The 12,245-nt window shown below is 37.8% G+C and overlaps 1 protein-coding gene across 1 annotated transcript in view; it reads right to left on the bottom strand.

Annotated features, from left to right (window-relative positions):
- Window positions 1-484: 484 nt before the first annotated feature.
- The window catches only part of GCLC (glutamate-cysteine ligase catalytic subunit), a 51,642-nt gene continuing 39,881 nt past the window's right edge, over window positions 485-12,245 (bottom strand). Inside the window, exons 8-16 of the mRNA XM_024221008.3 lie at window positions 11,852-11,968; window positions 10,652-10,790; window positions 10,009-10,121; window positions 8,599-8,691; window positions 7,756-7,860; window positions 5,001-5,082; window positions 4,801-4,904; window positions 4,584-4,704; window positions 485-1,532 (exon numbers count right to left, since the gene is read on the bottom strand). Of these exons, the coding sequence (XP_024076776.1) occupies window positions 1,324-1,532; window positions 4,584-4,704; window positions 4,801-4,904; window positions 5,001-5,082; window positions 7,756-7,860; window positions 8,599-8,691; window positions 10,009-10,121; window positions 10,652-10,790; window positions 11,852-11,968 (1,083 nt within the window). The 3' untranslated portion in view covers window positions 485-1,323. The remainder of the gene's footprint in view (window positions 1,533-4,583; window positions 4,705-4,800; window positions 4,905-5,000; window positions 5,083-7,755; window positions 7,861-8,598; window positions 8,692-10,008; window positions 10,122-10,651; window positions 10,791-11,851; window positions 11,969-12,245) is intronic.

The following is a 12,245-nucleotide window of genomic DNA, read 5'->3' as shown; positions in this document are numbered from 1 at the left end:
TGATTACACCTTAGATATTTATATATGCTTGTATTAAACTTTGCATAATCTACCATACAGTAAGTCACTTTTAGAAGCCATTTAATAAACTAAATTAAAAAGTCCCCATAAATTTAGGTTATATACAGCTGTAATGGTCAAGTTCTAAATTATTTACAATCTCTCTAAACTGCAGGTTCCCAATTCACAAAAGGATTAGTGCATTCCATGATTTCTCTTTAGATTGATTTTATGCAGGGATTAACCTGTGCTTACAATGCTCAATAATAGTTATTAGTAAGTTAGTGTGTTGACAACGGAAACATTTAGTAAAATCAGGGGTGGAGGAGAGCCTTAGGCTAGAAAAGGAATTAATATATGTTCTCATCTTGCTTTTGTGTTGCACTCTGTTGACTTTAGAACAGCAGCAGTTGGAAAAAAATAAAACTAAAGAGCAGCACAAAATAGAGCAGACTTCTCAGCCATTTCACCTTTCACATAAGCATTCCAGTTCTCACTCTCTCTCCATGTTTAAATTGAAAGACTTTCACCCACGGTAAAATCTATTTCTGGAATTGTTAGAGCACAGGAATTTACCAGAATTGTAAAACTATATCCAGTAAAGGATGCATTTATTTCTGAAGCTTTTGTGCATGTGGTGTGGTTGTCCTAAAGAGCCTTGTCAGGCCATCCCTTAGGCTCTGCTCATCAGGAAATGAGCAGATTTTGCATATTTGAGTGAAGACTGAGCAGATTCTACTGGTCTGTGGTTGATGAGTGCATGCAGGTGTTGTGGTAGCCAAGGGACTGGCACAAAGATGAACAAATAGGGAACATGTCAATTTATTCTGTTTTATATACTCAACGGAGGATGGAAAGGGAAGTTCTGTGAATCAGGTCCCAAAATTTTCTTTAAAATTAGGTAGATTAGTACATTCCAGGTAACAAAAAATTACAGTGAACATTCAATATCTGGAATGCATATAATATACAAGTACCATTATATTACATTTATGAAGTTGTTCAGGACAGTAATTTTTTTTTCCAGAATAAGCATAAAAAAGTTACAAGCTGGTTCACAACAACTTTAGGTACAATGTTATTAAAATACACTGATGTTAGTCATAAAAATATTTTACTATTTACATGTACACTGTATAAACCTTAACAATAAGAATATGCCCATTTTAGGAAGCCTTAAATGAATATCTAGGCAGATTGGCCCAAGTTAGGTGCAGTACTACCTGTTTTGGTCTTCACAACCTGAAACTACTGGATACACAGTACTGTAACTCATTCTTCACTAGAATGTTTACACTTTCTACTAGGTATTAAAGCATTTCATTAAAAAGAGCTAGTTTTATTTCCACTGTGTTTTATTTTCTTAAATCCTACTCCAAGTAATTCAGGGCACTCTGCTTTTTCTTGTGCAATTTGGTTGCATTTCCTAATAAGGCTGTAATTCATTTCATCAGTGATCACACTATCTTGCTTGTAGTCAGGATGGTTTGCAATAAACTCCCTCATCCACCGAGCAACTGTCATTAATTCTCCTGAAAGGAGAAAAACGTAAATAAAAATCATATTATAGACATGTATACATTGCATTTAGCATCTGCTTTATTTAGTACATTACATACCTGCAAGTATTTCTAATTACATGCACACTTTATATTCATGAGCATCACATATGCTTCATAGTAAAGTCTAGCCACATAAAAAACCCAAAAAACAAAAAACCATGAACTCACTATAGACGCATATTGAAGGACATACACCAAGCACACTCCCGACACAGACACTAGAAGTCACACTTATCTAGAACAATCTATATCCTAGAAGTTTTACTTTCAAAGTTTCAGAAGTAAAATATCAAGATACATTTATGAGCTTGCATAACAGAAACTATACAAGAACCTAAAAAATCAGAATGCAACAATGGGAAAAGCAGACAATTTAAGGCAGCAATTGTCAAACTCTTCATACAACAGCACATTTTAACAGAGAAATTGTCTCAGAGACCAAGTGTCAAACTATCTGTAATCACATCTCTACAGCAATTATGCGTATTAAAAATCAAGATGACTAATATTTTTAATCTGTTTTAATACAATTTAGCTGCTAGAAACAAGGAGACCCTCCAGTATGGCTCTGTCTATACACCTCTACCCCGATATAATGCTGTCCTCGGGAGCCAAAAAAATCTTACCGCGTTATATTGAACTTGCTTTGATCCGCCGGAGTGCACAGCCCCGCCCCCCCGGAGCGCTGCTTTACCGCGTTATATCCAAATTCGTATTATATCGGGTCGCGTTATATCGCGGTAGAGGTGTATTAGATATTTCCTTAGCTTTTCCACCTGTACAGTTCCATTAATGGGAGTGCTAGGGTCGACAAGCTGCTGGCACTATAAACACCGTTGTCTACCTATACCAGAGCAGGGCTAGATAACAGTAGCTAAGGTGCCAATTTTTAATCTATGCTAGTGCTCACGATGTTGCTACCTCTGGTGGAACTACACCAGTGGCAACAATAGTAGGAAATTTAAGGAAGACTGTCTGGCGTAGACAACATTAGCAACCAGATAGCTGCGCATGGACCACCGTTCAGGAACTTCTGACCCATAGGACCCTAAGGAGGTACTGGGAACAACTAGGAAATTCCAGAGCTTGTGCCTAAAAAACTGCCACAACATGTTAAGACACATCTAATGTTTTTTCTGTTATAAATTTCAATTTTTGGACATAAAAGTGTAATATTAAACATTCAGTGTCATTTCAGTATCAAAAACACCCAAATTCAAAGAAACATAGGACTGGAAGGGACCAGTCATCTACTCCAGTCCGCCTCACTGAGGCAGGACTAAGTGTTGTCTAGACCATGCCTGACATGTATTTCTTAAAAACCTCCAATGACGGGGATTACACAGCCTCCCTAGGTAATTTGTTTCAGAGCTTAACTACACTGACAGGAAAAGTTTTTCCTACTGTCTAACCTAAATCTCCCTTGGAGCAATTTAAGTCCATTGCTTCTTGTCCTGTCCTCTGTGGATAAGGAGAACAATTTATCACCCTCCTCTTTATAACAACCTTTTACATACTTGAAGACTGTCATAAGAGTTTACTACACAAGCTGATGTTAGTAGCACTTCAGACTTAGAGACCAGAAGAGAGAGATGAACGGAGTTAGTTCTAATGAGGAAACAACTACAGTAGAAGTCAGATGCTGAGTGGGTGAATGACTGATGGACGAACACCACCACCACACCCCCAAAAAAATTATTCTTAGAGATTACCAAAGCAAGTATAGCAACATCTACTTGTAATATTAAATTTATAATGTAGCAAGTCCTTATTTTCATCTTATTTTTTAAAATGCCATTTAGCTACAAGTTTCTATAGCATTTTCAAAAATGTGAAATTGTTTATGAGGTCATGAGTCGAGAGATTCATCTTTCAGTAAGACTGAAAACCAGCCCTTACCGTTACTACTTACGGTGGTTTAGAGACCAGGCGCACACACCATGGTATTTGCACATACAGACTCTTGTAGGCAAGTTTATCTGTTTATGCCTAACTTGAATAAAATGTTTAAAACTCTCCTTTTCTCAATGTACATGGTACACTGTAGAAAAAACAATCAATGGGCATGAAAAAACAGCCTACTGCATGTAGGCCTGGCTTGACATGAATAATTTGACATGGGTGAGACCTCATTTCTTGGGAGACGGGAATAAGGAGGTGAATGGATCATCAGGTTGGAAACAATATCTGTCCCAGCTAAGATTCTGGGGAACACCTAAGGAGCCATTAATAATGGACAAGGTAACAATGGCTAAGATAAGTAGGGAAAGTAAAGATGAGGTAAAAAGTACATTGTGCATGGACACTGCGTGAACAGAGCATGCTTTACAGCGATTGTTTCACACAAAGTAGCCAAGCCAAGCCCAAAAGAGGTGATGTAAATTCAATGCAATGTGTAAATATATGAAGGAAGAGGTTTGCTGTATAACTTTGGATACGTGGTACACTATATACCCATCCACTATACTTGAGCGTGATCAACTCAGTGTAGCTTTGCTGTACGCCAAATAAAGCAACCCGAGACTGGAGTCAAAACTGATTTCGACATCTTGGGGATCCCCAACACTGCATATCTGAACAAATATTTTTAAAGCTATGATGAGGTAAAAATAGGGGTTTAAAAGACTTTTTTCTTTAAATAATATCCCGTAAGTAGCTTTCGGGACCAAAGGACACAGGACTCCCTGCTTGTTTTATAAGACACCCAAAGACAAGGCTCCATGCTCTACTGCACCATATTAATGCTAAATTATGCTGCCAGCGTGATTAGCAAAATTGGTATGACAACAGAATTATGCAGCACTACCCCACAGACCCAAGTGTTGGTAAGGATTCATGATTCAACAGGTGCAGAAAGATAACAAATTAATAATATTCAAAATTGCTACAGTAGATTAAGTCCCTCTTTACATTAGAAATTATCTAAAAGATTTATTTAAAATGTCATACAATTGGGGGGAAAAAAATCAGGAAATTCACAGTCAAGTTTCTTTGCATCCAACATATAAGCATTAGTCATACCAGAGGCTCTCTTTTTAATTAACTTCAGGTAGTTCAGAATGGTGCATCTTGTGTCCACATCCACTTCCATGTTTTCGAGGTAAGAGTTTAGAATTGGGATTAAGCCAGGAAAGACACCATCCTGCAAGAAATAACACATGACCAGTATAAACTCACTTGATGTAATTTGTGAATAAGGAAAACAGTTCAGTGTTCCAAATATAAACTACCACCACACCTTTCCATTGATGATTGTGTCTATGCTCATCAAGGTGTACTCTTCTGCATCTGTCTCTTTCCCATTCTGTGCTGGGCCACATCCATCTACAACAGCATTTCCACCTTATCAAAGAAGAAGGGGGAAAAGCAAAACAATTAACTTTGTGCATCTCTTGAACTGGCCCTTAGCAAGTAATCTGAAAGCAGTAAGTGCAGTACCTTTACAAATATCTTTTCTGAAATAAAACATTCCCTGCCGAACAGCATCTCGTTTCTGGGCTACCTTCATATTTTCATCAACCTAGTAAGGGGAAAATCGCAAAGGTTATTTATCAGATGCTAGAAAATGGGCACTTTACCTACCGGAGTAAACAAACAGAGGAACGTGTGTCTTGTCAGGCAAGCTTCTTTTGATATTTAGGTGTAATTAAATGAGTACAGTTGGAATAAGAGGTTATGATTTGTTTTTCTAAAATTGGCATTTCCTGTTTCATATTCTTCAGCTGCTAGGGCTGGAGCAGTGGCTCCGACTGTTAGTCAACTCTCCCTCCGGGTATTTTTAGTAAAAGTCAGGGACCGATCATGGACTTCTGTGAATTTTTGTTTATTGCCTGCAACTTGTCCATGACTTTTACTAAAAATACCAGTGACAAAATCTTAACTTTATGTACAAGCCAACTAAAATGTTGGTTGAAAATTTTAAAATCTTAGCCTCTGAATAGCTTCTGGGCAGATTATGCCCAAATTCTTCAATCAATATGATTATTGGGGAGTTAGTAGTAGTCCACTTTCAAGCAGCTAACATTAGTGTAGCCTCTGGAAAAAGGAAGAGGATTTCCTACATTCAGTTTGTCTTCTCCTCTCTCAATGTGATGCAAAAAACTTTCAGCAAAATTAAAATGATATTTTAAAAAATATATATTTTGGACAGTTGGAGAAAAATCTTTTGCCCTCTTACTTATTTTATTATATCTTTTACTAATCAGTTTGTGTATGTTCTGAAGGGTGTCTCATGGCTGTTTTGAAAGATTAAAAGCACTCTAGGTGGCTGAAGTATAATCCCACATGACCCAAAAGTAGAGATCAGTTCAAGATTAGCCTCATAACATCCTTGTTCTTACAAGTAACAAAGACAAGTTATGAAGGTCCAGTAATTCTCTGTTGTGATGTCTGCCAAATTTCTCAGATCTAGGTCTAGGTTCACTAGGTCTAGGTTCACACTGTGCATGATCTGTTTTGTAGTCATAACTGGCTTTCATTAACTAACTAATGTTCTTGCCCATGATTTATTAGGCACTTCATGTTTTCGGTGGTGCTTTATATATTGCTGGCTTGCATAGTACTTGTTAGTTTCTCTCTGCATAAAACTGCATACCCATGGTATTGGGTAATTTTAAATTCCAATGTTTGATGCAAGATTTCTTTCTGCTCCTTATTTGCGAAAACTGTATCCCCGACTCCACAAAGAGAAAGAGTTTCTCCTTTCAAGTCTGAACATCAGACTTGAAAGGAGAAACACTTTAAAGTCTTTTAAAGTGAAGACTTTAAAAAGAGAACATTTCACTTAAAAAAATAATTAAAGTGGTAAAATATTAATACAAGCAATAAAATGCTAATATACATTAGGCAGGGCTGGTACCTCCGCCTCTTATTAAGGTTGCCCAACATTTCCTATTATAAGGCCCACTATTTTTGAGTTGCTTATAATTTTAGCAAACTGTTTGGACTGAAATTTTCCATGCTGGTGTCTGCCTCAGGATACTTTCTTTCTTTTTTTTTTTTTTTTGGGTGGGGTGGGGGGGAAGCCAGGATTCAGCACTTTTGACCGCTTGGCCCTGAAACCTGTCTTTAAGGGCTTACGTGTGTGATTCAGATCACTTATCCTTGATCCTTTATTACGGTATATGCAAGGCTTCTATTTTGGGAGGTTTATTAAGATCATTTTCAGGGTTTGTCTTTTAGCATTTTTTTGAGTTTTATGTAGATGTCAAAAAATCAGGGGCAAGGGGTTTTAGGGCTCTCTCTTTCTATATATTATACTGTAACAAGTACTTTCTCTGTACTTCTTTAACATAGTACTGTTTCAAGTAACACGATATTAAAGAGCACTAGGGAATCTTGAGTGCAACAGCAGGGTCACATGGACCAAATAGTGCGCTTTAGAAATCACACCGCCGTAGTCTGCATTACTGCTCTGTGTAGACAAACTTAGATATAAATAACAATTACTGGTGTTTATTGGATAAACAAACATTTATTTTTTCTTTTACCATTGTAGATGTTTTACCGGTGTTTATTGGTTAAAGATGAAAAGAAGCAGCCCTAGACATACACAAACAAACCAGAGTGGCTAAGAGAAGGGAGTTTTTGGTGACAGGCCTCAGCTCTGGGATGAGCTTTTCTCTTGAACCTAATTAGTCCCAAGTCTACTGACTTTTGGAGCACATTGCAAGATGCATGTATATATTTGGGCTGCTGCAGAGTTTGGCCTGTAGGAAAAGTCAGCTTTGTAGGGGAGAGGGAAGTTTGGCACCCTGGGGACAATCTAATTTTGTTTTTGTAATTTACAGCAGAGGTGCCTAAAGCCTTGGAGATGCCCCATTTTAATATAATATTAATTAAAACTATGCATATCCCTGTTAATATTGTACAGGGTATTAATGGTGCATCTGATCTTAGGAAAGACCACCACATTTTCATAGGAAAAATAATTTGTATTTATATATGCAAACAACTCACTTGAAGATGTTTTTGTTTTGATTTTTCACCCAATCCATCTATATAGTATGTGGAGTTAAACTGTATTAATCTATATTTCACCGTCAGCCTCCCCCCCCCCGCCACACACAGATTTGATCTAGATGAAGAGGGATTTAGTGATGTAGAAATACTGTCCTTACACTTTCACTGAGAAACACTACATTTTCTAACTAGCTTACAGAAGTAAAAATTAAATGTACAGCATCTCTCTTACCTTGGACAAAGGAATGAGAAAATCCAGTTTATATGACAGAATCACTCTGGTTAGCAATACCACAAACACAACATATGCAGAGTTTTCAAAGTCTGTTAACTGAACCTAGACATTAACAAAATTAAAGTGAGTTTAGTGGAATAGGCTTGATAAACAAAAATAAATAGCTGCATAGCAAGTTTACACACTTTGGGTCAATTTTTCATACACACTACTGCATGCCCAGAGTTGGGGTCTGGATGCTCAAATTCCTAATTGAGAGTCCAAGTCGGGTATATGCCAAAATACACATGCACGTCTGTAAACTGAACCCTCTAATACAAAACCAAAACCACAGTCCTGCACTTAAAAGGATGGCTAATCATGCAAAGAGTCTGAACCCACAGGTTATTAAAATGAAACGTCTTAAAGTTTTTAAAGTGTTAATCTAGAGAACTAAGTTACAAGACACCTATAAAATACAAGCACACATGAAACAGAAGGGAATGCACCAAGATCTGTTTAGTACTGACAGAAGCACAAGAGAAGCAAGGCCACCAGAAACTCAATACAACATTAAAGCCTTGTTTACAGTTGCTTTAATATATAGGTCTGACTTTTTCCCCTCTCCCTTACTCTCATTAGTGTTCTTTACTTTGCTAATGCAAATTCCCCTGCTAGTTTCAGTCCAATATTTATTGTGCATATTTGCTTAAATGCTGTTGTCCATTTCACTTCAGAAGACTAGCAATTCAGAGGGGACAAATCACACCATAAATAATAAGGTTTTGATACTAAATAGCAGAATGCCTCGTACTTTTCCATTTGTAATGGGATATGGTATTAAGCATATTTACTCCTTACCTCCATGGGCCTAAATTCTACTCTCCATCCAATATCTGAATTCGGAGGAGGTGGTTTAAATCTCATTGTCTGCCAGTTTGTGGACTGAATATTCTGCAAGTCACAAGTAAGATATTCTGTTACAGACAAGCACATTTCCATAATGCATATATGTAAAAACAAAACTGGATTATCTTCTGTCTTTCAACCAAGAGACATTCAAATGACCAAGAAACACTTAAAGAGGCTTGACCTATTTAAAGGTGGAATGAAGAATCATCACTCTAATGACATTATGCCACACTGCCCACGAAATTCAATTTTGGACTACATCTGAATAAGGCTGAGAGTCTGTCACAGAGGTCACGGCTTTCTGGGACCACCATAACTTCTGAAGTGGCTGGCCCCAGGGCCGCCCGAAGAACTGGCCATAGCACCAGCTGCTGGGGCGGCCCCAGGGCCAGCTGCACCAGCCACTGCTGGGGTGGCCCTGGTCAATTGGCCCAAGGGGCTGCCAGAGCAGCAGCAGTCCTGGTGGCGGCCCCGGAGGCCATCAGAGCAGTGGTCCCTGGAGGCCTCGGAGCAGAGGGTGGCTAGGGGCAGTCAGCCCCCACTGCTGGAGCAGGAGCCAGCTGTCGCCTCCCGGGGCCCCCCAGAGCAGCGGCGCCCCTCCCCCCGGGTCAGCTAAGATTTAGTTAGAGGTATTTATAGTAAAAGTCATGGACAGATCATGGGCCGTGAAGTTTTGTTTATTGCCTGTGACCTGTCCATAATTTTTTACTAAAAATACCCATGACTAAGCCTTACATGAGACATTATGTACACAGATTTAGTAGACCTTTTATAAGCAGTTAAAACATAACAAAACTAAAGATCCACACTTACATTATTAGACTAGATTACGACTCTATTGCTCAATTATTTATACAAGATACGATTTTTATCTAATATACTACATAACATGTAGTTGCTGTACATGGCATAATAAAATGAGAGAGCACCTGATATAAAGCTATTTTATGAAAGACGACATATGGCATTGACAGTTTTCCTTACCTAGTTAACTACTGTTTGTGCCTTTATAGTCTCTAATTTTTTCCTTGCTTATTTTCACTGCAATTACTAGTGCTGGTCTGCGTTTCACTAGGTTTAAAGTGAGAGCTATTATTTGTCTTGAATGAGGAATTAAACATTTTATAAGTTCATAGAAATAGGTGTTTGTGTCAGTGCAATATCAGAAATTGCATGTTGTAAAGAACTATTTGGAACATTTGAAACTAGCTACTTTTGTTCCTAGTTCCTGCCTATGCCGCTAAATTTTGCCAATATTCTTCGCTACGAAGTACTCAGCACTACATGATTAAGCAGTAAAATAGTGAGTATGCAATTATAACCATACAGTCATTAAATTGGTATGAAACAAGATACAACCTCAAAATGATCAGATTCATTTGCATCATCTAGATGTATTTTCTCTTCGAACAAAGTCAACGGGTCTCGAATAAATAAGTGTGCAATATGTTGTGCCAAAAGATGATCAATGCCTATAAACAAAAGTTCAAAGATCAAATTCACCAACAGACACCAGAGATAGTAAAGTAGGCCTTATTAAATGCCACGATGACTCAAGAGCCAGGAAACACCGTACTGCTCGAGGCTACCTCAACCAAGCACATCCTAAGGTGAAGTAAAAGTGATCACCACAAAAATACATAAGATGATTAAAAAGAATAGGAAGATATACTATTTTCTGATGATCGGTATAGCTGCCATTCTTCCTCCGCTTTCTCTCTTCCACCTCAGTCTCCTGTTGACTTTGACAGTTTTGCTCGATCCAGAAGGACAAAGTATTAATGCCTCTTAAGAAGTCAGCTACTCAATCTGGAAGTTGAGGTACATTTCCCATTGCAGACCAATGGCATTACCTATAGGCCAGACTACCACATGCTTAATGAGTGCACATCTCCACTAAGAGTGCATAGTCAATGCAAAAGTATGGTAGATTTAAAAAAAAAAAGCTAAAGAAAACTACAGGCATAAGACTAAACTGACTCACAATGAGTGAAACACTTACCTTCCTTTACTAGGTGCTCGTAGATTTCTTTATCTATTGTCAAATCAATGTCATTGTATTTTTCACCACATTCAGATAGATAACTGTCTATGGAATCATATCTGGATTTACTGATTCTATAATGGTTGTTCTTCAGTGGCTATATAATTTAAAAATAGAATATTTTAAGAGCTTGTAAACAATGTTACCTTACTAATTACACTATTCTTGGAGAACTGTTAAACAGAAGTTGCTTTTAAACAATCTAAATTAAATTCATAGGTCTTCAAAAATAAGGAAAATCATAGTGGGCAGGTACATTGAAAAGTTCCATTAAACAAGAATCTTATGGAGTTTAAGTACATTTAGCAGTTTAAAGGGTATATAATTAACAAGCTTAATGAAAAGTAATTGTCAGTAAAAACCCAACTTTGTTTCCCCATTTATGATAATTTGAATAAAAGTCACTTCACTGTATTGACTACCCTATCCTAACAGTTTAAAAGGAATTCATCTGGATAACATGGCACATTTCAAAATGGGTGGCTTGCCAAAAAGGTATACTGGGACATCATGGTTATATTAGTATTGATGTAAACAAATATACTTGTCAGAATACTGAACAAAATTTTCTACTGGAACATTTTTATAAGTTTAGATTTTTTTAAAAAAATTATAATTCTCTAGATGGTCTCTGCTGTCCGTTCTCTGTAAAAGAAGTTCTATACGTTCAAGTTGGTCCTGCCTCAATGCAGGGGGCTGGACTTGACTTCTTGAGCCCTACATTTCTATGATTCTAAGTTCTGGTGACCATATGCTTTAGCATTGCTGTCGTGGTTTACAGTCTTATCAGAGACCATCTACAGAAGTACACATCATGTAATACAGGGCTACCATATACACACTGTTTTTTAAACAAATCACCTTTTGGGTTGAGGCAAAGAAAGGGAAGCGGCAGCACCAAATGAAGAACTTCTCAGGAAATTGTCAATGAGTGAAAGTGGAGTTTAAAAGGAATTCTATACTCAACTATAACGTTTGCTACTGTGGATGCTATAACAATAATTAGGGTGAAAGTTACACCTTCAGAATCATGTGCAACAAAGACTACAATCTCTCGCCACTAAGTACTCAGTGATATTCAAAGAATATTTGAACTTGTATAACTAAAATAACCAGAAAATTGTTTAACTTTTACTCTTTAAACTAGTATTCACTTGCCTCCAATCCTCTCTCCTCTCGTGTTCGGTCATCTACTGATGCAGATATTACTCCCCAGCGACAGTCAATATCCGACACGTAGCCTCTGTAGAATGGAGCTGCCGCACTTAATGCCATCTAAAATAAAACCAAGTCACACATGAGAACACGGGACAAAACAAATGAAAACCACCAACACAATGTAAAAAACAGTTACTCACCTTCTTGTAACTGTTGTTCTTCGAGATGTGTTGTTCAGATCCATTCCAATCAGGTGTGCGCGCGCCGCATGCATGGTCGTCGCAAAGTTTTTCCCTTAGCAGCTCCCGTAGGGTCGGCTGGGGAGCACCCTGGAGTGGCGCCTTCATGGCGCTGGATATAGGACCCTGCCGACACGACCCCCCTTCAGTTCCTT

Source organism: Terrapene carolina, unplaced genomic scaffold (assembly GCF_002925995.2).
Source record: "Terrapene carolina triunguis isolate 2854851 unplaced genomic scaffold, T_m_triunguis-2.0 Scaffold42, whole genome shotgun sequence".
Lineage (NCBI taxonomy): Eukaryota > Metazoa > Chordata > Testudines > Emydidae > Terrapene > Terrapene triunguis.
Note: the sequence above shows the minus strand (reverse complement) of the source record. Positions and strands in the feature narration are given on the sequence as shown.